The sequence below is a fragment of the Pimephales promelas genome, chromosome 11, assembly GCF_988280905.1.
Source record: "Pimephales promelas chromosome 11, fPimPro1.hap1.1, whole genome shotgun sequence".
NCBI lineage: Eukaryota > Metazoa > Chordata > Actinopteri > Cypriniformes > Leuciscidae > Pimephales > Pimephales promelas.
Genome location: NC_142779.1, coordinates 5,455,794 through 5,483,657, shown reverse-complemented (window position 1 = coordinate 5,483,657; position 27,864 = coordinate 5,455,794). Strand labels below are relative to the sequence as shown.

General features: G+C 36.8%; 1 protein-coding gene across 1 annotated transcript in view; it reads left to right on the top strand.

Moving 5' to 3' along the window:
• cdh23 (cadherin related 23) overlaps positions 1-27,864 on the top strand; it is a 247,724-nt gene that overhangs the window by 159,114 nt on the left and 60,746 nt on the right. Inside the window, exons 14-27 of the mRNA XM_089116802.1 lie at positions 9,380-9,444; positions 10,446-10,683; positions 15,345-15,450; positions 15,707-15,834; positions 18,145-18,217; positions 19,102-19,218; positions 19,426-19,538; positions 20,589-20,696; positions 23,293-23,482; positions 24,231-24,376; positions 25,186-25,405; positions 25,510-25,662; positions 26,550-26,663; positions 27,700-27,848. Of these exons, the coding sequence (XP_088972928.1) occupies positions 9,380-9,444; positions 10,446-10,683; positions 15,345-15,450; positions 15,707-15,834; positions 18,145-18,217; positions 19,102-19,218; positions 19,426-19,538; positions 20,589-20,696; positions 23,293-23,482; positions 24,231-24,376; positions 25,186-25,405; positions 25,510-25,662; positions 26,550-26,663; positions 27,700-27,848 (1,920 nt within the window). The remainder of the gene's footprint in view (positions 1-9,379; positions 9,445-10,445; positions 10,684-15,344; positions 15,451-15,706; positions 15,835-18,144; positions 18,218-19,101; positions 19,219-19,425; positions 19,539-20,588; positions 20,697-23,292; positions 23,483-24,230; positions 24,377-25,185; positions 25,406-25,509; positions 25,663-26,549; positions 26,664-27,699; positions 27,849-27,864) is intronic.

The following is a 27,864-nucleotide window of genomic DNA, read 5'->3' as shown; positions in this document are numbered from 1 at the left end:
ACTGCTTTTGTCTTATTCCATGGGAAGATTTTTTTCTATCACTTTTTTGGAGAACAAAATCTCTCTAAATGGATTTGTTATTTTCAAAAAGGCATTTTTTTGGCAGTATAACACAAAGTCGTTCATCACATATCCCCATATTCACATAACCTAGTGTGTGTTTGAAGGCATTCATACACACTCAGAGACATTGTTTAATATTTATCAGTGATGGCAGTGGTTATCATTATAAATATTTATAGTGATTTAGTTTGTATGTGTCTCATGAGATGAGGGCAGCTCATATCTGCTAAATTGCTTCTTTGTTTTCAGTGTGTCTGTTCACTGTGGTTTGTTTGCATCTCTCCATATCCTATTTATTATTTTCACTTGCATTTATACACTCTCTTTTCCTTTAAGCCATTATAGCACTAATGGATTTCTATCCCTTTGTGTGTGTGTGTGTGTGTGTGTGGTTCTGGTCTTACATTCCACCAGTACCAGTACAATAGCACATGTTTTGGTCCCCATGAGGAAAACCGCTTATAAAACATACTAAGTTGTCTTTTTTAAAACTATATAATGCAGAATGTGTTGTGTGACGTGTAGGTTTAGGAGTAGGGGAATATACAGTTACAGTTAAAGGGTTAGTTCACCCAAAAATGAAAATTAAGTCATTAATTACTCACCCCCATGCTGTACCAACCCCGTAAGACCTTTGTTCATCTTCGGAACACAAATAAAGATATTTTTGATTGAATCTGAGGGCTGGATCAGTCCTATATAGAATGCCTAAGGGACTGGCTCTTGACGGCCCATAAAGTCATTAAAGAAAAGGTTTAAATTTTCCATGTGCCTCCAGCGGCTCAATTATAAGTTTATCAAGCGACGAGACTACTTTTTGTGCGAAAAAAACATAAATAACGACTTTATTCCACTATTCCATTACTTCCTTATGGGCGCATGCGCGAGAACTGAGACGAGGACGTTCTCATTCGTCTACTTCTTGTTACCGGCTGCTCACCGCTCAGGAGTTTTACTGCCACCTACCGTATAAGATGATGTGCTGATATAGCTGGAAGCGCAAAACTTCCTGTTTACAAGCAGAGGAAGATGCGCGCTGTACATACGCTTTTCAATTTGCGTATTTTCCGCACTATAAGGTGCACTTAAAAGCCTTTAATCTTCTCAAAAAACGACAGTGTTCCTTATAATCCGGAGCGCCTTATATATGGATCATCATTTTATACGGTAGGGGGCGGTAAAACTCCTAAGCGGAGCAGCCGGTAACAAGAAGTAGACGAATGAGAACGTCCTCGTCTCAGTTCTCGCGCATGCGCCCATAAGGAAGTAATGGAATAGTGGAATAAAGTCGTTATTTATGTTTTTTTCGCACAAAAAGTATAGTCTCGTCGCTTGATAAACTTATAATTGAGCCGCTGTAGGCACATGGAAAATTTAAACCTTTTCTTTAATGACTTTTTGGGTCGTCAAGAGCCAGTCCCTTAGGCAGTCTATATAGGACTGATCCAGCCCTCAGATTCAATCAAAAATATCTTTATTTGTGTTCCGAAGATGAACGAAGGTCTTACGGGGTTGGTACAGCATGGGGGTGAGTAATTAATGACTTAATTTTCATTTTTGGGTGAACTAACCCTTTAATAAAGAAGAGGAGAGGTTTTCTAGTTTTGACATATAGTGGTCACATTTCTTTATCTGGATTTCTGCTCTCAATTTTTCTCTGATCATTCTTTGCGTGGTCTTCTTCATTTTTTCCCTTTAATCATAAAGAGAGGAGGACAGTCGCTGATGATGATCTGTCTATAAAGTATAGCTGCTGGCTATATTCAAACCTCATATACTCATATTGCCAAATCTCTCTCTCTCTCTCTCTCTCTCTCTCTCTCTCTCTCTCTCTCTCTCTCTCTCTGTCTATTCTGGTATAATTTGGCTGTGTTGTTCTTGTCACACTCATTTTAATCCCTCTTTTTTTGTTGTTGTTGTGGCCAAATGTGTACGGAAAGCTAATCTCTCTCTCTCGGTCCACAGCACATCTCTTCTTTCTCCTCCCTTTCTTCCTCTCTCTTTAAATCACTCTTTTACTCATTTTCTTATCATGGTCCTCCAGTTCGTTAAGACGTTCATCGTTCGCGTGTGTTTATTTAATTGCTGTAATAGGTTTATTCAGTAAACAGTTGATAAGACTCAGACATCGCCCTGAGGCAGCACTTGTCTTTCCTGTTGTATGTTTTTTGCATGATTTTTTAAAATTATGAAAAAAACCCATTTATTTTTATTATACATAAAAATAAATAAATAAATAAATATAGATATATACAAAAATGCTTTTATTAATATTTCCTGTATAAGCATGGATGCAAAAATATTATTGATTTTATACAACAGTTCAATAAATAAGAACTTAATATTGTTATATTTTAGACACAATATTGTCTTCTTTTGCTACGAAAATAACCTTAACTTTTCTTAAAGCTACTTTTTGTAATGTCTATTTGATGCTTTTCTCATTTAACACAATAGTGACTTTAAATTGTCTTTTGGGGATAATTTCTCAGCCAATTTTGATGTGTGATTATTTTGCGATTTATTAGATTAATTAATCGCCACATCGTGTATTTAATTAGATTAAAAAAAAATGTATCACTTGACTGCCCTGATATCCATTAATATAGCTAGATATAATATTTCATTGGATTTCTCAAATTTTGTCCACACAAATTTGGCATGTGTCATTGTGTTATCACAATAGAAACTATTTCAAGCAGAACTCTGCAAATTCAAAACCATGTAACAGATATTTAATAATGTTTGAGGGTGAAGGTGTCAGTTTTCCTAGACCAGCCATCACTTTTGACCACTAGCCTAGGACAGTGAATTGGACATGTAGGGAACTGGTTGTATTGTCATGGATAATAAGGATTTATATGATTTTGTATGTTTTGATTGGTTTAAATGAGGGTTTATGTGTGAAAGAGATTGATAATAGCATCATATTACTGTGATTTGTAGATATTTCTGACAGAGAGGTTTAAGACGAAATGTTGTTCACTATGTTCCGATACACATGTAAATGTATTTTTCCAAGCTTTGTCAAATGAGGAGATACCATAGGTTTCTATTATTTTAAAATAAATGCAATTCCACAGGCCATCTTACCTAAAAGAAAACTTTTTGCTGCTATATTTTCAAACGCTTTATTCATTATGAATCACCTTTCCTTTTGGACGTCCTCATAAGAATGTTTAGTCCGATTGTTACTTCGGGAGACATTTCTCTGCTAATCTCAGTAGATTAGTGAGGCCCTTAGGGTGTGTTGCGTGTGTGTTTTGGCAGATTGCTCCATCACTAACAGCTTAGTCACAGATTCACTTTGACCACCGAGACTAATACTCTCTCTCAAACACACTCATCTGAGTGAATAAGTCTAAAACGTATGAGGAAACTTATTCCATCAAATTAATTAAGTAGTTAATAGTGTCTCTTAAAACTTGACATTAAGTTCATGTTTTTTTTTTTCAAAGAGTAAACTATATGGCCTATACAAAATTTCCACTCATTGTTTCTGCTAAATACATTTCAGTTGATTGTTTTTAATTCATTGACTCTACATGAACATGATCTAAAATCTAATCATCATATCAATTATATTATAAAATATTGAAATGGTCTTTTTTCTACTTTCGTGTATTTTAGACATTTCTGTGATGTCAAATCTGAATTTTTAGCATCATTACTCCAGTCTTCGGTGTCACATGATCCTTTAGAAATCATTCTAATATGCTGATTCACTGCTTTATACTTCCAGAACTGAAATATTTGTATTTGTATTGAGATATTTTCTGTTGCGGTCATGGCTCAATCGGTTGTTGGGTGTTAGTGAATGGAAAAAAAGACTTTTTGGTTGTGTTGATGGTCTCTTGTCTCATCTGTCACAGCTAGATCTCTATTGGGGGTTTCTCCTCACCCTGGTGTCACTTTCGCTTTCATTCACACTGAGATGTTGTCTGACATGTGTCAGTTAGAGAGAATCGTCTTTTCAGGGTTTGGTCAAAAACTATCAGGTGCACATTTGAGTGTCTTTGTAAATCTGTTGGGTTTCTGTCTGGAGTTTTAGGTCTTTGCCAGAGTGAGCCGGAAGAAGGGATGGAGGAGAGAGAGAGAGAGAGAGAGAGATGCTATCACCTCTGCCGTCCTCTCTCTCCGCTCTGATCCCTGTCTATCTCACCTGACCTGCATTAAGTCTCTCCTGTCATGGTCGTGACTGTTGTCACACTAACACCTGGAGCCCAGCACTGTCATCACTGCACTTATGGGCCTGTCAATCACACCGAGAGAGAAACACCGAGAATTGTGAGGGCATGAAGACACAAGAAAGGGGAGGATTTTGTTTGTGCAAAAGGGCATGAAGGAGCAATAGAGAGAACAACAGAGAGAGAAAAATAGATTCTTTCTTTAGTTTTTTTTTGTTTTTGTTTGCTGGTTTCTTCAGTTGTTTATTAGCTCTTTTTAGGTTTATTTTGTTCATTTATCCTGCACTTTGAAATTTCATAAGTTTATTTCTTCTTTCTCTTTTTCGTTTGTTTGCTTTTTTGTGTGTGATTTGTTCATGTTTATATTTTTCATTTATTCCTGTTTTTTGTTTCTTTGAGTGAAAGTATAAAACAAGGCTATAGAGAAGACGAAAAGTCTTTGATCTGTTTGTTCTTTCTTTCTAGTTTTTGTTTGTTTGTTGATTTGTCTACGGAAGCCCTGAACCGCAACCTAAAAAAAAAAAAGTCAGTAAAAAAAAAAAAATCTGTAAAAAAAAAAAATCTGTAAAAAAAAAAAAAAAAATCTAGCATCTCGAAACATCTCGAAACAAAAAAAAAATCTCGAAACATTTCAACTTTAATCTCGAAACATTTCGACTTTAATCTCGAAACATTTCGACTTTAATCTCGAAACATTTCGACTTTAATCTCGAAACATTTCGACTTTAATCTCGAAATGCTAGATTTTTTTTTTTTTTTACAGATTTTTTTTTTTACTGATTTTTTTTTTTTACTGATTTTTTTTTTTTTTTTTAGGTTGCGGTTCAGGGCTTCCGTAGTTTTCTCTTTCCTTGGTTATTCCTTTTATTGATTTTGTTCATTTATTCTTTTTGTTCTTTTTGTCTCTCGTTTGTTCGCTTTTTGTTTGTTTGTGGTAGACTATAGAGCCTTTAATTTGTTTGTTGATGTTAATGGTCTGGTTTTTTTTCCTTTTACATTGTTTCTTTTGTCTGTTTGATCTCTTTCTTTTCTTTCTTTTTTTAGAATTTTGTTCAATTGTTATTTTTATATTCTTGTTTTTATTATTTGTTTTAATTCAGTTGTTTTTATATTCATTTAGATTTTTTGTTTTTCTTTTTGGTTAATTTGTTCTTTTATTTGCTTGTTTGTTTCTTCTCTTCACAGTCATTGGCTGAATCTATTAACAGATTTATTATTTGGTTATTTAATTGGTTATTAAGAAGAGAAAGTTGCGGTTCATGTCACAGTGAAACTGGCAGTATTTTTTTTAACAAACTCTTTTGGCCGGTTGGCTGGATACATTCTAGCGTGGCACCAGGCGAGTGGTGGTCGAAATCCACACACACACACACACACAGAGGGTGAGGTCATCATCAGGGCACGTTTGAATCATGGATTGTAATAGTGGCACTGACAGCAGCACACACTCACACAACTCCATGACCCTGTACACCAGCAGCAGCGCCAGTCAACTGAAACCACATTACCAGCGCCCAGCCGTGATCCATCAGAGAGAGCTCACGAGAGAGAGAGAAATTAAACAACAATCTCTTACATCATAATACGCTTACCACACAGCGTACACACAAAAAATAAGCATACCTGTTAAAGAACATCGGATTTGAAATTCCATTTCAATGAGAATCAGTCAAAAGTAATTGAATCAGGAACAGAGTCCATCACAATATAGGCATGAGCTCTAGGATTCACACACATCAAAAATGATTTTTGGAAATGTGACAAACACCAAATACTCTGCAGGCAGACTCCTGCAAGAATGTTGCAGAAAACACTATATAAGAGCTGAAGACCAGACTTAAGGCTATACGTTGTTTTTTTTGTTGTTGTTTTTTTTGATGAACCCCGCATTAAAAAATGCATTTATTTTAGATTATTATTGAAACGCAGATGGAAAATTAAACAGAAATGACCAAATAATGACCAAGCTAATCCTTGATCAAATAGTTCTTGTTCTGGATGCGGATTGGTCAATTTCTACCATGCTAAATCTAAATCTGGCTATACACAATTTTTGGGGGTTCATACTATTTTTTTTTCTTAATGACTTTTTAAACTGTAGGAAGCCTATGTTATCACATAACCTTGCGATATTACATGCTTAATTCAGCGAGCTGCATCTGGTCATTTAATTTCAATAATAAAACGTAAAATATATATGTAAAACATCATTTGGGAGTCAGTTCAAACGTTTTTTTGGCACTCATAAACAGATTTTAAAATATATATATAGTACTTTTATAAATGTATCTATTAAATAAATTCATTTATTTCTACAGAAAATTGTTTTTTTAAAGCAGCTATGCAGTTGTTGTTGTTTTTTTACCTTAACTGAATGGCTTCAGAGTTATTGCAATGGTTATATGACTATTTTCGGGTTGAATGTTGTGCGTCTCTTGCAAAGTGCTCGGGCTCCTACAATGATCGTTTTATAGGAAGAACCAGTTGGAAGTTTGCAAAGCTCATATAAAATAAAGATTTTGAAAGTTTCTGTTAAGACTTAGAGCGAAATCGAAGAACGAACTGGTGTAACGTAATTTCAAAATCGTGGCGATTACATAATAGGTAGGTGTGGCTCTGAGGCTCCGCCTTCTTTGACGTGGATGTCCATTCCGGATTCTTTCTTCTGTTCAGTCCGTTCAAGTCGGACATCCGCGAGTAAAACCGTAAGCTCTTTATAGTAGAAAATGGCGTTGTCATTCTTATCGAAGAGACACTCACATTATTTTTTCATGTTTAATGCTGTTAGCTGCCTGTTTTTAAACATTTAAACAATCTACTGTATAAAGTTCTATTCAAATAAATGTGACGTGACTATTCTGGAGTGCAAACATCCACATTGCTTTGATCAAATGCTTTCTAAACTGTTTTCCCACCGCTGTCATTTTAGTAGTGTGTGTATGTTGTTATTGAGAGGAAAGTGCACAGCACATATTTACATATTCATCGAAACGCCGCTCTCAGCATCATGGGTGACGTCAGGATATTCGCTAATGGTGTCCTGCTGCTCACATATTTCTAACTTCTCTTTACCCCAAGGCGAAGAACAACAACAAAAAACTTTACTAGCAATCCTCATAACATATTTTTATATTTAGATGGCTGGGTATTACACTTATTTTCCACTAATGGTGTTTGTATAATCTGGCCTCATTGATTTAAACGTGTAAATGTCACGTAAGGAAACTAACTATGGTTGGTTACTTTAAATGTCATCAGATGGTCTCTTCCCATCTAAGTGGCTGGTTTTTGGCAGGATCAACTGCAAATTGGACGAGACGTCTGGCTATTGAGAATGCGACCGTGTGTGTGTATAATTACAGCAAATGGCTGCGGAAACGTCTACAGATCAGATTCAGCTCACCAAAATCGAGCTCCGATAACAAATGTGCTGCTAATAGACACCTCCACATCTGCTTTAATGGATGATCAGTTCCAAAAAAGAGAACAAGTTCTCTTTATATCAGGATCTAACAGATGTTACACATGGCGTGTGTGTGTGTGTTTGTGTTTGAAAAGCGTCACTTGTCATATTCTGTTTTATTTCGCACACATGCGCAGCTGCACTGTTGTTTCTGAGGGAACGTGTTTTTTTTACCCCTTTGTATTCATTTGCATAAAAATACAAGCCAGGTTTGAATCTGTTTGCCTTCAGCACTGAAGAACTTTATTTCTTCATGCACACACACATTTCCAGTACGCTGTATCTACTTCACTGGGATTTCCGTAAATATTCCTGTGCTGCATTTATTATCAAATACATTGTCATTTTGGGGCGTTTTTTTGTGATGTTGACTAGATGCCAAATTCACCATCTGTCACTGTGGTTTCTGGAAACACTTTATCCCATTTTCAGGAGTGTTTTGATTATGCACTCAACAATTTGTACTTTTATTGTTTGTAATTCTGTTTATTTAGTAAATCAAGGCCACATTAAATTGACCCAAACAGTACAATTAAAGACATTTTAAAATATTATACAAACTTCTGGAAATCTTGCTTTCCACACAATTTTTGGGCAGCACAACTGTTTGCAAAATTGATAATAATCAGAAATGTTTTCTGAGCACCAAATCATCATATTAGAATGATTTCTGAAGGATCATGACACTGAAGACTGGAGTAATGATGCTGAAAATTCACAGGATATATTTTTTACCGTATTCTGGACAAATGTGGGCAAAATAGTTTGATTTATTTTTAAAAAATACTTCCCTTGAGCGGTACAAGACATGGCTACTTTTCCTAAGTTTGCCTCCTGAACACACACCGCCTGTAGAAAAATAAAAAAATAAAACATAAAAATAAGCATAAATTACATAGAATATGGTACTTTTTGAAGTAAATAAATTCAAAAATACCCCCAAAAATAAGAAAAAACACCATTAATGGATATACAAAACTTTATCGAAGACAGTGATATAACATTTATAATAAATAAAAATTAGGATCACACCTGAGTCCTCTGTGCCCACATTTGTCCACAATTTACAGTATAGGATTAAGGGCTATGTGAATACGGTTTGAGGGCTACAATATATTCAAAATTGTAATAATATTAGTGTTTCTATTGTATTTTATTGTACTCCTGTCCATGCACTTATTGCGAGGAGCACTAATTATAGCATGCATACTATAGTATGTAGCGCTTCAAATCAAACAAACAGAAAGGCAGATCACTGGGGTTTTAAACGGCAGCAAGAATAACACTGAGTGAGAGCAGAGGTGTAGGTCAACATGTCAATGAGACCACTTATGTGTTGTCACTCATCTTTACTTTCTTTTACTTTAAAGCTTTGCTCTTTTATAAAGGTGGTTGTGTTGTAAGGTAGAGGACAGGGCGGCCGGTTCATGCCAGCCCATCTGGTGTGAGGAGATTTCTTCCCCTTATGTTCCTTACTGAAGTGTGTGTGTGTGTCAGCGTTAATCGTGCAGAACAGTGTACTTTGTAGGGTAGGACAGGGGATGCTGACACCATCATCTCAGTATTAAAACACACTCAACACAAACACACACATTCACATACAAAACGACCTAGAGTATGTGTCTTATTGATGTTCACTGCTCTCTGTTTGTGTGTGTCTCTGCAGGCCACGGATAATGACATTGGCACGTTTGGAGTGGTTCGGTATTACTTCAGCGATGAGCCAGACCAGTGAGATTATCATTCATTAACATACTGTGACCTTTCACACTTACACAGCGTCTTGTTTAATTCATTCATTTCCTCTGATTCATTTAATCCACATCTCTGTAGATTTGCCTTTCCTATAGACTGATTTCTTTCTTGGCTGTTTTTGGAGTGGAATACTAGCATACTGCATATCATTGTCTTTAAAACATACACATATACATTTCAAATCATTATCACATTAAAACATAGACTTAACGGCAAATTTAGGAAATAAAATGGTTATTTTGCATTTTTATAGCCTATTTTACCAAAAAAAAAAAAAAGAATTGTATCTATAAATAAAAAAATGTAATTGTTATAATTTTATTGAATTCAAAATGATTTATTTATGTAAGTCAAGTAACAGATTTTAAAATGTATTTACAATGGCATTAATTCAACAAAAGTGCACTGCATTGTGGGAGAGTTTTCAAAATACTGTTTTTTTTTGCACATTATACTGCAAATGTAATTGGAGTTAAAGATAATTTGCATGCTGTGCTGTTATCTAAATCTATTAAAAAGTATTTACATTAATTGAAAAAAAAGCTGAAATAAAAAAATATACTGTAAATATTAGATTAAAAAAATGTGAACTTAAAAAACTTATATATATATATATATATAAGTGTTGCCTTGGCATCTGACTGAAATTAGTTTAAATTGAGGTTTTAAAAATACTAAAACTGAAATAAAAGTGAATTAAAGCTAAATAGAAATATTTACCAAAAAAGAAAATGGCAAAAGTACTAAAATTTCAGTTAATATGAAAGTTGAAAATATAACAATTAAAGCTAATTAAAAATTATAAATAAATCCTATCATAGTATATATATTGTAAATAATACTAAAATAACACTTACAAAAATAGCCTATACTTACTCTATACTGCTAGAGAATATGAGTAGAACGCCTTATGCTATTCTGAACATAGTTCTCAATTGCTGGTTAATTAATTAGCAACTGTGACTCATTAACCCCAGGTTCTCAATGGATGTGGAGACGGGTTGGGTGACTCTGCGAGACCGGCTGGATTATGAGCTCATGAGGCGCTTCACTCTAACGATACTGGCTCGGGATGGAGGAGGGGAGGAGACTACGGGACGTCTCCGCATTAACGTGATGGATGTAAACGACAATGCGCCAATCTTCCAGAAGGAGGCATATACAGGTTCGCTCATGGAGAACGAACAGGCTCCACAGCAGGTCGTCCGGGCCCGGGTGAGAAACATAAAGACATGTGGAGCTTAAAAAAAAAACAGCAGGAAGAGAAACTACTCACTTAAAAAAGTTGGGTTAAAAACGACCCAACAGATAACCCAATGGTGGGTTGATATGGCACCGACCTATTGTTGGGTTATTTTAACCCAATAAATTAGGTAACTAGTTTCACCCAATAAATTGGGTTACAAATAACAAATCTGTTGGGTTATTTGGCAAAAATGATTTAATCAACCTATATTATTATAATTACCGGTACTATTATTGACATATAAATAAATAACTCACAACTTAAGTATATTAACAATGCTTTATTTACATTCAATTAGACATTGCATTCACAAATTGTTGTAAACATTTTCATTTATTGTTTTTTTTTTATTGTAACATTTTTTCAGTTATTGCTTGAGTTATTGTTTGCAATTACTTTAATTTACTTCCTTAAGGTAAGAAATTCTTTCAATAAATAAACAAATAAATACATAATAGTAATGCAATTATAAACTGCCTCGTAAGGCGACAGTGTTGAGGGAACACCTCAGGCACAGAGTATTAATGCTAAAATGAATTTATTTACATATATGTTTTAAGTTCTAGAAACATGGAAAACAAATACACAAAACAAACCAAAGCTTATCCAATTATAAACTGCCTGAGTAAGCGACAGTAAGTTGATGGACAGAATGGCACAGAATTTATTGTGTGTTGTAGAAACTGCCAAACAGAGGCTTTGGATAGTCTATGTCTAAAGCATAAAATATTTTAAAGCATGTATCCACAGCTTGTAAAAGGCTGTCTTGCTCTCGTGCCGCTCCTCCCACAATGACGAAGGCTTGTGAGCAGTTGAATTTATCTCCAAGCTGCAGGACATGAGGGAATTGCCTCCATTGCTCCTCCTCCTCCAAATATTGTTTGTTCCAACCTTTAAATAGAATTTTTAAATGGTAAATATGCACACATGGATTCAATATTATCGAAAAATGTTTTACCCAATATAACCCATAAATGATGTACCTACAAGCTGTAAATCAACAAATGGTTGTTTTGCCTCCTGGTAAGAGGGCCGAACCATCTTGTAGCCCTTTTTGAATGGCAATGGAGGAAGGCTTGCAGGATCCAAGAGTGTCTTTACATAAAACAGAAAGAACAATAGATTAGAATAGGCCTAAGTTCTACTTTTCATGAAGTCAAATTAAAAAGGTTTCACTATATTAGTGATGCCATTCTTTAATTGTGAAGAGAGAAGCAACTGAGACTGGGTTTCCTTTTTCAAACTTGCTATATTATCTCTCACCTGCAAATCTGTCGATTAATGTTTCAATGTTCCACTTCTGAAGTGTTTCCCTTATATGAATCCATAGCATCCTGTGTAAAAAAAATATGAATTAGTTAATATAAAGTGAATTAACAAAAATAAAGCCTGTCACTAATCTACTATATATTCACTGTAAAATCACAGGAGCTGTAATTTTACAATATAAGCTCCTGCAATGGCCATGTTTTGTGGTAAATGACTTTGCATTAAAACACAATTTTATAAATGTATTCGTAATCATGCAACTATATTATTGAACTTTAATATTCATTCAACTTTTGGGCCACAACAATAGAACAATAACCAAATAAAACAATAGTTTAGCTTTTAAAAGGCAACACAGGAATTTTCTCTGTAAATCTGTACGTTCGGACAGAGACGGTCGGATCCATAAGCAGAACTTTATTATAACTTAAAACACAAGCAGACATAAACCCAGGCAAGCAGTTAAACAAGGGGCAATCCAGTAAATCGTGGTGAAAAACAGGCTATGGTCGAGGCACGCAGCACAGTTTCAGAAACAGTCCAGAAGGCAGGCAAACGTCCAGGGAATTTGAGGGAAACACTGAATACTCAAACGGAGAAAAATTGCTCAGAGATGTACACTTGCAGTGTAACAAAACTTCGCAGAGGACACAGGCAAAACTCAGGCTTAAATAAGGAACTCAATCACAGGTAATGACAAATAGCTGAACATAATAAAACATAAAGAGTCCATGGGGAAACATAGCACGGGAAGAGAGTGCCCTCCAGAGGCTCACGAGGGCACTACAGCTGCCGAACATCACAAATACGTTCATGAATTTAGATTTACATTTGGACTCTTTTTTAACGCAGTTCAGGAGCCATGAATGTTTGTTACCAGCTGTTGACAAGACGTGCTGCAGCTCGACCAATATTTTGCGTTAAGCAGGCCTACATGACCGACCGACCAATTAAATGGTGCCATTTAAAATAATAACTACAAAAAAAAAAAAAAAAAAAATACACACACACACACACACACACACAATGAATGGCGTCGCGACTCGCGGCCAGACTCGTTTATTTTAGGTCCAAAAAGATGACATGTCCGGGAAAAAGAGGACGTATGGTTACCCTAGTTTAACACTTTATAGTAATTTAAATTCACACTGTCGCTCGGATAGCCCAAGTAAACATTTGCGCTATAATGTAGGCACTTATAACACAGCATTACGTTAACTTACCTTCTTCCTGTCAGTGACTGCGACACTGGATGGATTAACAGCTGGGTCTTGAAGCCGAGCGCGTCGGTTAATATTTGGAAATTGGATGGATGGACCGGGCTTCAACTGGGTCTTAAAGCCGAACGCGTCGGTTAATATCTGAAAATATAACTTTACCAAAAAGTATTGGAGAGAACATAGAAAGTTAGGAAGCACAACCGAAATTGGCTGGCTGCTTTATAGCGACAAAAAACAGTCAACAGGAGATACACACATGGACATAATTGGCTGAAGATTTAGGAAAAAGCGCAAATAATACTTTGCAAGACGTACAACGAAAAAAAAACAACCGTTTACAGTATGGCTATAGTGTAATAACTCACCCGTGTAGCCTATCTTCTGTCAGCTGCGGTGCAACCGTTGAAATTTGAACTTTAACCCAACGTGCTGGTTATTATAGAAACAACCCAATAAATGTTCTGAATAACCCAACAGAACGACCCAATATTTTTTACCCAGCTATTGGGTACACAAAACAACCCAACGTTTTTTAGAGTGTAGAAAGAGGAGACGCTGTTCACAACACATTTCCATTTCGTGACTGATGTTTTTCAGAGTAAAACAAACTAGTGATGATGAAAAGTGAATAGGCTACTATGTACCTGAGTAGATGGGAAGAGTTGTATCAGAAAGATTTGTTCTGATGTGTAATTGTCAGTCTGCTAGTGTTCAGTATGTCTCTATTAGTGTTTAATTCTCTCAGTGTGTTGCTAATTCCAGCTGTCGGCTCTAATCTGAGCTGTTATTGACAGTTTAACGGCAGATGTTGCACTTATCTGACCAGCAGGTGGCGGTGTGTTTATGCATGCATGCTAGACTCTACATTGTTATTAACATCTTCAATACAGTAGTGGCCAAAAGTGATGCCTGGAAGGGGGGTATTTACACAATGTTTACTTTTAATGACTATTAAACTATCAAAATATGAGGAATATCTTATATTGGGAAGAATAATATACTAAACTTGGTATAAAATGATAAAATTATTTGGCAAGAAAGGCAAACTCAAGCATATAATTAAATGGGTTTTTATTGTATTATGCTAAAACTCACAGGAAAAAAGCATACATTGACTACAATGTAATCAGTTCTTAATACTTAGTTGGTTCTCCCTTGTTTTTGATTACAGCAGCCATTCTCCTGGGCTTTGACTCACTAAACTTTGCATGTCGTGCTTAACGTATTTCCAATCCTCTTTCAGTTCTTCCCAAAGATAAGCTTCATTAAGACCTGTGTGACTTCTCACAATGCAGGTTTATAATTTCCCAAAGCTTTTCAATGGCTTTGAGGTCAGGGGAAATGAGGACACACTTAAAGACTTCAAAATACTGAGCATTATCACTTTCATTGCATGCAACTTAGTTGCATTTCCGGTGTGTGTGTGTGGAATCATTATCGTGTTGAAAACAAAATATTTGATCTGACATTTTGTCCTGCAGGATTCCCAATATTGGTGCATTTTCAAAGTGCCTGCAACTTTGTAGATCTTTCCAAAACCTTTAGAAGCTGTTTTGATGTGGTCCCACATTCAGGTTATTTTCATCATCCAGCACATATTCAAAACCGATGGACCAGATTTAGTCATTTTAACAATACGCCGATTGTTGCAGTTCCTTCCGTCTGGCCATTTTCACAAAATATTTCACAAAATAACATTTTATATCACCTTATTCATTAAAATTATAAATATGTATTTTTTAGTTTAAGTTAACAATAACAAAACTGCTTTGTCACGAGACATTGAGTGCCGCATGTCAGATTCTGTGGCCAGTGGCATAAGTCTGGGGACGACACTTCCTGCACTCTTAGAAGAAATGGTTCTATTTAGAACCAGAAATGGTTCCATCCCCCGCTTCATATATGGAACTCCAAACTGGTTCTATATAGAACCCAGAGGAACCCTTTTTTTAGGAGTGTATAGAACCTTTTAGGGGTTCCAAATATGTAGCGCTGATAGAACCTTTTAAGGTTCTATATAGAACCTTTTCTTCTAAGAGTGTGCTTTTCCCAAATGGGGCGGTATGAGTGTTTGGGAAACTTGTTCGTCATTATAGTGAGTACATAACGGATATCTGCGTCTCTCTTTGTGTTGTTCTCAGGCGACGGACGAGGACTCTCCTCCCAATAACATCCTGACCTACTCCATCATCTACGCTTCTCAATTCAGATCATATTTCAGCATCACTGTGGTGGAGGGCTATGCAGGTCTGTGTTCAAATCAAAGTCACCCAATAATACGATTTCCCTGCTTGTTCGGGCTGTTGACGGGTTACATTAGGCTCTCGCCATCGCTCTGTGCATTAGCGGGGAATCGGATTTGTGTTTAACACCTTAAAGCGTGAAAATGCCTTTAGAGAAGCCTTTATGACCTCTGGTGTTTCATAAACGGATTATAGCTGCGTGACTTGTAAGCATGTGCTGATGTATTTGGTTTTCCCTTTTTGTTTGTTTGTGTGTTTAGTCATCACGGTGAATCGTCCTCTGGATTATGAGCAGGTCCCCGCTGGATTGATCTTTCTGACTCTGATGGCCAGAGACGGAGGGAACCCGTCCCTCAACAGCACTGTTCCCATCACCATAGAGCTGTTTGTGAGTACTACCCCTGCCGGTAACGCTTACTTGAAGGGGTGTGCATAAGACTGACATGACACCTTCATAATCATGACATGACACATGTCATGAGTATGAAGGAGGGTTTATGTATGTTTAATTATGACATTTTTAATGCAAAAATGACATTGTTTGAGATGTCTTTGTTATGACAACTTGACATAAACCAATGCCTGTAAGTGACATTACTAAGACAACACAACCTGTCATAAACATGACATAGCAGATTAATGACCTATTATTATTATTATTTTTTGTGACCTCAACTACAGTGGTATACATTGAATTTGTCATTAAAATGTTATAATGGCTTCATGACCGCCTATGTCAAAACCAACCACCTGACAGTTTAATGTAATGTTAACCAATAAAGCTAGGTGCTTTCTTAAGTTTGATTATGATTTATCATGTTTATGACATATTTATGACAGGTTGTGTTGTCTTAGTAATGTCAAATGGTCATTACCAAGACACTGACAGGTTATAATGTATTGGTTTATGTCAAGTTGTCATAAAGACAAAGACATCTCAAATAATGTCATATTTGCATTAAAAATTTCATAATTAAGCAAATGACACTTAATGAAATGAACAGTCAAGTCAAGTATATTTATATAGCGCTTTTCACAATATAGATTGCTTCAAAGCAGCTTCACAGTATCAATCAAAACATAATAACAATGTTCGTTTCTTAGTGGAAAAACATCCATGTTTTGTAGAGCTGATTAAGGGTATTAATGATTGGTTAATCAATTGAAGCTAATTCAACTGAGCAATGGTGTCCTAAAACTCCATCAGGTGACCCAATGGTGTCCTAAAACTCCATCAGGTGACCCAATGGTGTCCTAAAACTCCATCAGGTGACCCAATGGTGTCCTAAAATTCCATCAGGTGACCCAATGGTGTCCTAAAACTCCATCAAGTGACCCAATGGTGTCCTAAAACTCCATCAAGTGACCTAAAGGTGTCCTAAAACTCAATCAGGTGACCCAATGGTGTCCTAAAACTCCATCAGGTGACCCAATGGTGTCCTAAAACTCCATCAGGTGACCCAATGGTGTCCTAAAACTCCATCAGGTGACCCAATGGTGTCCTAAAACTCCATCAGGTGACCCAATGGTGTCCTAAAACTCCATCAGGTGACCCAATGGTGTCCTAAAACTCCATCAGGTGACCCAATGGTGTCCTAAAACTCCATCAGGTGACCCAATGGTGTCCTAAAACTCCATCAGGTGACCCAATGGTGTCCTAAAACTCCATCAAGTGACCCAATGGTGTCCTAAAACTCCATCAAGTGACCCAATGGTGTCCTAAAACTCCATCAGGTGACCCAATGGTGTCCTAAAACTCCATCAGGTGACCCAATGGTGTCCTAAAACTCCATCAGGTGACCCAATGGTGTCCTAAAACTCCATCAGGTGTCCCAAAACTCCATCAGGAGACCCAATGGTGTCCTAAAACTCCACCAGGTGACCCAATAGTGTCCTAAAACTCCATCAGGGTACCCAGTGGAGAGAAAAAAAACCTTGGAGAACAGGCTCAGTCAGGGCCCAGTTCTCCTCTGGCGTTTATGAACTAGAGGCCGGATTAACATTAACTGTAAGGTAAAAATGTATATGTATGTCTCTAAACAGACTTTAAACGCGAACCTGTGATAAACGCTGATGGCGTTCACATGCGCATTAACAATTGATTGTATAGTTATGTGCGTTTGAATATATGTGCGCAGGTTTGTAAATCCCTACAAATCCATGCCTGAACAAACTACTTGTCATGTCTATAAATGTAATACTATACCTTTATCCTAGAATCTAGTGAAAATGAAGATTACAGAACTGTCATTTCAGATTCAAGTTCCTCACACACAAACAGACACAGTTGGGTGTTGTGTGATCTGTGTTCGTTCTGAATTAATTGGTTTCCTCTTAGGTTCATTGACTAGGACGGTTAATCCACAGATCATTTCTCTCTGACATTTCTCTGCTCTTTTATTATAATTCTGATTAGACACATTTTATCTTAAAAACAGCAGGGGTTTGACACATCCATGCCTGTGTGTGTGTGCGTTGAGCTGAATTGAAGTGGTAAAACAGTGTATGTGTCTGATATTGAACAATTTCCCATTGCCACAGCCTGTGAGTTTCCATTAAACCCTATAACAGCACTCCATCAATATATTTAATTACAACCAAAGCATTTTTTTTTTCCCTGTGGAAAATTAATGAGTTCATATTTAAAGACTTTTCAGATACCTAAAACGCTGATTTCCTCCCTCCTTCCCCTCTGCAGGACGAGAACGACAACCCACCCGAGTTCAGCCTCCCGTCTTATATCGTCAACATACCGGAGAATATCGTTGCAGGTGCATTAACAATTACATCATCAAAAAATGCAAGAATGGATCAACATGTAGTACATGTACAGTGCTCAAAACCTCATGACAACATAACTAGATCCCTGTCAGTGATGATTTACAGCGTTCAGCCAGCTGTGAACTAGTTCTGTTCAACGCTAATTTAATGTTTTGTGTGAAGAAGTGCTGTTTTCCATGACACACAGGCTTATGGTAGTTTTGTTTCAGCTCTGACCACCCTCAATCAGAACCAAAGAGTTCAAATATTACACAGAAAATCGAGTTAAACTTGTGAATTTTTTTTTTAAAATCTCCCACAATTATGTTATATTATGTTAATATCAGTGATTCTCATGCACACCAGACAGAAAACAGTCTGCATGACAAGCAATGGAAATGCAAATCTAGTCTATCTGTTCTGCATCATTTTGGACACATTACAAAACTCCTTGTCTCTAATAATTCATTTTTTTTTTCTTTTAAATGGTTGTTTTAATTCAGCAAGTAGGTTGTGTGCAGGGGGAAAAGAGACAGATGTTCACAATTCTCATGCATTTATTCACTAAATGCCTTTATTCCACACAATAGACTCGCCTCCAATCATCAAAGGGAAATTACATTGGCTCTGCGTTTGCGTGTGTGTCAAGGGTACTGAACACACTCCACAAAAATCTGATAAAACTGAAATCCATAACCCTGTCTCCACCCAGTGCACACATTAACCACTTTCTGTCTGAAGACCATCCCTTACACTTTGCCTGTCTGTCACTTCATGTTATGTGTTTTTCTCTTCGTTCAGCTGTCTGTCTCACGCAATCATTATCTGATGGTTTGTTTACTTCCTCTTTTCTCTTTTGACTCATGTTTTTTCTCTCTCTCTCTCTGTCTGTCAGGAGCTACGGTGTTGTTTGTGAATGCCACCGATCTGGACGCCTCTCGAGAGTTTGGTCAGGCCTCTCTCATCTATTCCCTGCAGGGCAGCTCACAGTTCAGACTCAACACGCGTTCAGGTGGGCAACGAAAAAAACCTGCCCTTTAACCTTTTTTGGTTCCCATGAGGAAAATGGCTTATGTAAAAATTGCAGAAAGTTTTCTGTGCTGGCTTGGGGGTAAAGGGTAAGGGGATAGAATATACAGTTTGTACTCAGAAAAGTCCCCTTAAATCAAAACCCAACGTGTGTGTGTGTGTGTGTGTGTGTGTGTGTGTGTGTGTGTAGGAGAGATCACCACTACTGCTCTTCTGGATCGAGAGGTGAAGTCTGAGTATATTCTGATCATAAGAGCCGTGGATGGTGGGGTGGGGCCACAGCAGAAAATCGGCATCGCTACGGTAACGGATGACTCTTTGATCTACCTCACACAGACAGCATCACCTGTGTATAAAACTACTTTATATTACTTGACAGAAGAATCGTTTACCATGTCTAGTCGTTCACTTTTAAAAAAACTTTTGCTGATAATTGACTCACCCCCATGTCATCCAAGATGTCCATGTCATTCTTACTTCAGTCGAAAAGAAATGAAGGTTTTTGATGAAAACATTCCAGGATTTTTCTCCATATAATGGACTTCAATGGGAACCAAACGGTTCAAGGTCCAAAAGACAGTTTCAGTGCAAACTGCAATCTGTTCAAAGGGCTTTAAATGATTCCAGACGATGAATAAGGGTCTTATCAAGCAAAACGATCGCTCATTTAAAAAAAAAAAAAAAAAAAATGTTTTGAGTGTTATAAGCTCAAATGGTCGCCTTGCTCTGTTCTGTGATGCGTGTTTGTGACAAATCAAAATGAACGAATCTTTTTTCGTGTCATTTGGTTCATTCAACGAACAAAATGAATGAGTTGACTCAGGAAAAGATTCATTCATTTTGATGAACATGTTCGAATGATAGAGTCAGAAACGCGCATCACACCCTAACCCTAACAGAGCAAGGCGAGCATTTGAGCTTATAAAACGTAAACTTTTTTTTTTTTTTTTTAAATGAGCGATCGTTTCACTTGAAAAGACCCTTATTCATCATCTGGAATCGTTTAAAGCCCTTTGAACAGTTTGCATTTTGCACTGAAACTGTCTTTTGGACCTTGAACCGTTTGGTTCCCATTGAAGTCCATTATATGGAGAAAAATCCTGGAATGTTTTCATCAAAAACCTTCATTTCTTTTCGACTGAAGAAAGAATGACATGGATAACTTGGATGACATGGGGGTGAGTAAATTATCAGCAAAAGTTTTTTTAAAAGTGAACTACTCCTTTAATAAGTACTGTAAATGGGTGTCTGTTTTCATATAGCTGTTTCCAACATATTTTAAATGTAAAGTCACTTGAAGGCATGCATTATAGCGATTTTAAAGTGTTTTAAAACGTATATATTTCTCTGCAGGTGAACATCACTATTCTGGACATAAATGATAACGCCCCCATGTGGCGAGATGAGCCGTATCAAGCAAACGTTGTGGAGATGAGTCCCATCGATACCGACGTCATTACTGTGAGTGCACTGATTTGACCTTTAACCTCTGAACTGACCTTTTAACCTTTTATTTTTAAAGCAATATTTCCACAAATAGTTTTGACTGCTTTGTCTGAATAATGGCTCAAATTTCAGTCTGTTTCTCACACAAAGTAATCATGTGGTTTCAAAAGACGACTTATTTTATATTTTTTAATGGTGCGTATAGTTCTCCTTTAGGAACTAGACAGACGTGGTCTGGTTAGACACCAAAAAGGCTACATTCTCATCATATCCCACCATCTGTATTGATTAGATGAAATGACAAGATATAGAAACTGTGCTTGTTTAGAGCAGAGGTTAGATCCTAATGTCAGCAGGTAAACATGGTTAGTGCTATTGATTTTATGACTAATAATATCTTATAGTTTCTCTCTGAGTCAAATCCCCCCCAGTACCCAGAGGAGCAAGTTTCCATCTCCTCTCCGTCTGGAGAAAACTCCTCCGTCCCAGCCTTTGATCGGCTGGGGTTTTGCAGCTGAATTCAAAGTGGGCTCTCACCTCGGTGTCCTTGGAACATTTTATGGAGCTCCTATATGCTCCTATTATTCTATTGCTTAAAGTATGTGAAAGTCCCATCTTGAGGGGGTTTTCCTCCTTTGGTGGATGAATAAATTAGTTCATATGTTAATGTCAGTCATGCCATCTCTACTTTCAGTCTCAGAAGGCACTCCCAGGGACCATTCACAAGTTAGTTAGAGGTTTCCAACATCTAAAACTCCAATATTATGAACTATCTTTAATGTATTTGTATTGTATAAGTCATGGTTCATAAGGTAATCAGTCCACCAGGAAACAACATCTTGTTTACCAGGTTCCCAGACTGCCACAATGAGCTCACTTAAAGGTGAAGTGTGAGATTTATGTGCCACTCGTGGCACCAAACAGAACTGTTTTCATGACTGACTCATCCCGTTGGATTAGTGTTGTTATGTCTGGCTCTGGAAACTACACTCAGAAAGGGTTCTTTCAACGATCCTTGAATCAAACAGTACTTTATGACTTGAAATAACCAGTTAAACAGGAGAATATTATCCATTAATTTAAGACATTTCTCCTTATAAAGAACCTCTTTGTCATGAAGGTTTTGTATATAAAATCGTGTCAAGAAAGTCGACATAAAATGTATTTTATGTTGCTTAATGTTTCACATGCAACAGGTGAGCCAGTGCACAATTATTTTAATTTTCTGTGCATATCTCAACTGTTACAATAAAACATCAATTGAGCGATATAACATGCATTTTTATTCAGTATATAAGCAATATTTAGCTTTTTATGTTAAATTGATACCATATTCTCAGGAAAATAGGCACTTATCAGTTATTTGTTAATCGATCGATAAGGTTGATCAACTAATTTTTTAATGAATTAATCGATATTTGCATCCCTATGCCATACTCACAAAATTTCAGCCAGATCTTGTAAATTTTGCAAATAATTTTTGTAAATCTGAACTGCGGGCGATATGTGTGGACGTCGCTTCTTAGGAAAAAGCGAACTGATGGAACTGATACTGTTTTACAGTCTATTGGAAAAAAACGATTGAATTTGAGATGTGGGTGTTCAAGTGAAGTGTGGTCAGTCCTTTGTTTAGAGACCTTAAACTCTGCTTGTAAACGGTTTATATTTGGATAAATATGCCACTGATTGTCCTTTAATTAATAAGCCAGTACTGAACTTCATTGGGAGGTTCCAATGACTAATTAAAATGTAGCCTAGAGTCAAGTGCATACTTGATTACCCTGCTGGACACTGTGCAGGAGAGAGAGAGAGAGAGAGAGAGAGAGAGAGAGAGAGAGAGAGAGAGAGAGAGATGAAACAGAACAAAGGAAGAAATGGATGGATAATTTTAATCACAGAACAGTGGATGTAAAAACTAAATGTTTGGGCCAACATTTCTAAAGAATGCTTTCAGCAACTTGTTGAATCAATGCCATGTAGAATTAAGGCAGTTCTGAAGGTGAAAGGGAGTCAAACACAGTATTAGTATGGTGTTCCCAAAAATCCTTTAGGTGAGTGGTTGGTTAGGTGAGTACGATATCATTTTTTAAGCTTGACTGCCTCTCGTCCCTGTATTCTTTCATACACAAGGAGACTTTCTGCAAGGCATACAAATGACTGCAGGAGAACATATTTTAGCATCGCAAAATTACACACATCAACTTTAAATTGGTTTGTAAACATGCCCGAATAAATGTGTGTAAAATAAAATCCCTCAGAGTTCAATTCAATTAAATAAAGTTTACATTAGACCCTTGCCATTCTTCACCCGTTTAAACTCCCTCGAATCAATGAAGAACACACTCGTCTGGTCCTTCCTGTTTTAATAATTAAAGACTTACAGAACCTTTGTTCTCTAATGACCAATTAAGTGATTTTCAGTGCTTTCCACACCAGCGCGGTGAATAATTGATTGGCTCTTTTAGAAAAAAATAACAGCTAGGGTTTTATACAGTTATGCCCCATGCATAAATCTCCCATCATGCCATTCTGTGGGGAGAGGATTGGTGTGATTTAATTTCTGCACCTCGGAACTCTGTTTTGGGACTCATTTTTCTTTTTCTCTTCGCAGATATTAGCGGTGGACCCTGATTATGGTGATAATGGGACGGTGGTTTATTCCATAAATCCAGAGAACCCCTTCTACACCATCAACCGCAACACTGGGAAGATCCGCACCAGTGGAGCTGTGCTGGACAGAGAGAGTCAAAACGCCCGGTCCGCACAGCTTATGAGGACCATAGTTATCTCTGCTACTGACCGTAAGCAACTCTCAGACGTCCCATAATGCCCCTCTCTCTCTCTTTGTCTCTCGCTCAGGACACAATAAAGCTAGTTTTACAGTCACCAACCTTCGGTGTCTTTAAATCATGCTAACACACCAGTCCTCCCATATCTCCAGTGTAAAGTTTGTATGTTGAGCACAGTATGTAAACTTTGTACACACTACAGTTAATACTTTAAGAATTATTCATGCATTAAATTTGCATTTATAATGCTACAAATGATTTGTATTTCAATTAAATGCTGTTCTTTTGAACTTTCTATTCATCATATAGTCCTGAAAAATAAAATGTGATACATTAAGACTGAAGTAATGATGCTAAAAATTCAGCTCTGTCATCACAGGAATAAATTACATTTTAAAATATTTTTAAATTGAAACAGTTGTTTTAAATTGTAAAAATATTGTACTATATTCTGTATGTTTAATCAAATGTATAAGAGATTTAATTGAGTGTAAGAGACTCTTGACCTTTCTTTCACAAACTGAATTAAATCAGAAATTAAAAAAATCATTTAATTTTTTTTCCAAAAATCATTCAATCTAAGATATCCATGTGCTGTATTTTATAACCACAGTATTATATATCAAGGTATGTATTCATGTTGATCATTGCCTAATTCTATTTCACTTACTTACTAAAGCACTTACTTTTTTACTTACTCAAAAACTCAGATAAGTTATGCCATATGTGAGGATTCTCATTGTTGTGCTGCCCTCCTCAGGTGGGACACCTCCACTGCGCTCTTCAGCCAGCACTACGGTGTATGTGAACCTCCTGGACCTCAATGACAACGACCCTGCCTTTCTCAACCTCCCATTTGTTGCTGAAGTACCAGAGGGGCTTCCTATTGGATCTTCTGTGTTCAGGGTTAGCGTTTGATTGATCCACAGGGACTGAAAGTTCACTGATTAAATATTCAACAGTCATTTCATTTTAGTATGCTGGCCCGGCGGGTTCATATCCTCATTTGAAATATCTTTTTTAAATAAACCAAGCAATAATTGCAACTGAATTTGACAGACAGTAATCACCAGTATGAAAATGAGCAGATTTGACCATTTGATAACTGTGTTGGGAAATTGCCTGGAAAAATGCATGGCAAAAATATTAAGCAGCACAACTGTTTTTAACATGGGCAATAACTAGAAAGTAAAGTTTGTGGGGAAAAACTTTTATGTTGGCTTGAGAAAGCCTTAAGCTTCCTAGCATGATTTATCATGTTGTTAGCATGTCTTAGCATGTGTCTTATCATATTTTAATACATTGCTAGCATGAATCAACATGTTCCAAGCATGTTACGAGCATGAATTACCAAAACACTAAATGTTGCTGGCATGTTTTAGCACATTGCTAGATTGTTTGACCGTGTTACTGGTATGTTTTGACACATTGTTAACATTGCTAATATGTTTAAACACATTGCTAATCATTAGCATGAATTAGCATGCTGGTAGTATGTTGTCTCATTGTTAACATGAATTATCATGTTGCCAGCATGTGTTTGCACTTTGCTATCATAAATTACCATGTTGCTAGCATGTTTAGCACACTGTTAATATGAATTAGCATGTTTTTTGCACTAACAAAATTGAACATTTTGCTAACATGGTCGTCTTTGATTCAATGTTGTGGTCTAATGAAGTTCTCTTCTGCCCCCTGCTGGTTTCCTCCCTCAGGTGCAGGTGCAGGACCCTGATGAAGGTGACAATGGCGCGGTGACCATGGCTCTTCAGATGGGGATGCCGCGGCTGGACTTCAGGCTCAACATCACCACAGGAATCCTGTTTTCCACGGCAGTGCTGGACCGCGAGCAGATTGGCCAGTATTATCTGAGAATTATTGCGTATGACGCAGGCCAGTTTCCACGAACGTCCACGAGCACTCTCACCATCACAGGTACAGAGCAGGAGGACCACTCACGGTCTGGCTGTCAATACCTCTTGTTCAAAAGCAAATGCTGAATGATGTTATTGTGTGTGTGTGTGTCTCTTTCTGTGCAGTTTTGGACATGAATGATGAGACGCCAACCTTCTATCCCAGCGTTTATAACGTATCGTTGGATGAGAACGTGCCCCGTGATTATGTGCTGGTCAGACTGAACTGCACAGACAATGACGCGGGTCTTAACGCAGAGCTCAGCTATTTTATCACAGGTCAGAGGGCAGAAGGTCACAGATCAGAGAGTGTGAATGAGTTTGTGCTGATGGAGCAACACTGTGGGATTCGGGCTGGGTCTGCTGTGACCCACAGTGACTCGCTTTCAGATGTGAATCTAAGGCTAAGGCAGCATATTAAGGCATCATAGCCTTAACAAAACAGCATTCTAGTTTCTAAATATACGCTAGGCCAACTTATTGAGCTCAGCATGCTCAGTTATGCATGAAAAAGGTCTGCAAAGATACAAAGTTTCTAAACTCCCTGAAATACGTAGTCTTCGGTTTTATTGTATTTTGTATTTGTATTTATTTATTTCTTTGATCAGTCATTTAGAAATCATGTCATAAATCATGTAACACAAAAGAGAGAGAGAAAAAAAAAAAAAATAAAATAAAAAATAAAAAACAAACAAAAAATTCTGGGAACAAACACGCCGCAATATTCCTAATTTAAATAATTCCCGCCCAAGGCATACGCAAAATAAAGGGGCGGGGCCTAGATGAGTTGTGCTAGTAGTGTGTTAAAACTCGCAGTTATGGTAAGTGGTGTGAAATTTCCTAAACACACTCGAAGCGGTTGACCAATCACAACACACTGGTCCAGCCGTCCAATCAGAGCACATTGTGCTTTTCGGGAAGGAGGGGCTTAGAGACAGGAACTAAACAAAGTGTTACTGACAGAGAGGTGCTGCAACAATTTCAAATATGTACCAATATGTAACATGCTAATCTTAAACTCCATTGAAATCAATTGTGCGCTAGTGTGACAACACAGGTAGCACAGTCAAAATCAGTCGATGTCCCATCTTTGAAGGCAGCACACTGGGGTTTGGGACAGAGCCGTGATTTGTGATTTCTCAGCCTGTGTTTCTTTGTCCCAATAGGAGGGAACCAAGATGGAAAGTTTAGCGTGGGCTTCCGGACCGGTGTGGTACGGACCGTGGTGGGTCTGGATCGGGAGACTCAGGGCTCGTACAGGCTGGTGATTGAAGCGATTGGTGAGTTTCATATAGGTGTTAAAACAACTGGTTATACATGTGTGCATGCATATGTGGTATGATCTTTTGCAGTTTCCTGTGTAAATGACATTGAATTGAAAGAAGTGTTGTGGTTTCCTGTTTGAGCTGTGCAGCTTTCAGACATACACCAGCTGTTCTAATACCAGTTTGGTGAGCTTCTATGAAAATACGCTGGCCACTTTTTTTCAATACTGAGAAGCGCATCATTGCACTTATCTGATAAGTAAAAACACTCTTGCAAGTCATTTTACATAAAAAAATAAAAAAATAAAAAAATATAAAATAAGAATAAAATATATTCTTGTATATATATATATATATATATATATATATATACATACATACAAGAATTCTGACTTTATAACTTTATAATTTATTTATTTATTTATTTATTTTATATTATATTAATATTTCATATATATATATATATATATATAGTATATAATATTTTTTTAGCAACACATTTTACACCAATACAAGTAAATGTGGGTCTTTCATGGGTCTTTTTTTTTTAGCACAGTCATGTTGCTTTTGCTTTGCACAACTATTGGTTATTTAAAAATGACTAGTATTACCATGATGCAACACCAGTGAAGATATTAGTTATCAAGGCTTTATTGGTCCTTCATTAGTCAAGGGTTTTATTGTGCATTTTTATGTTGCTATCAGTGTTCCCATGGTCATGGAAAACTTGGAACTATTAGCTATATTGCAAATTAGAATGCATATGATATAAATTAGAATCTAAAAAATAATAATATTAATAAGTAAATTAAGTAAATAAAATAATAATATTTTAAGTATGCTTTGTTTCAAGTTCCAGGTCTTCTTTAGTTTAAAAATAAATTATAATTTATAAATTAATAAAAATAATTTAAAAATCCTTATCCAATAATCCTAAATGACTAGACATGTCAGAGAAATCGTTCAACCTTGATCTTGTGCTGTATTTTATTTATACTGAGAGTAGCATTTCCTAGCCGTATTGTCCAGACTGTTGATGGTTCTCCTGTAGATAATGGTCCAGCGGGAGGACGGAGAACAGGCACAGCTACAGTATATGTGGAGGTGCTGGACGTCAATGACAACAGGCCTATATTTATCCAGAACAGCTATGAGACCAGCGTCCTGGAGAACATATCAAGAGGAACTAGTATATTACAGGTACACATGCACATAT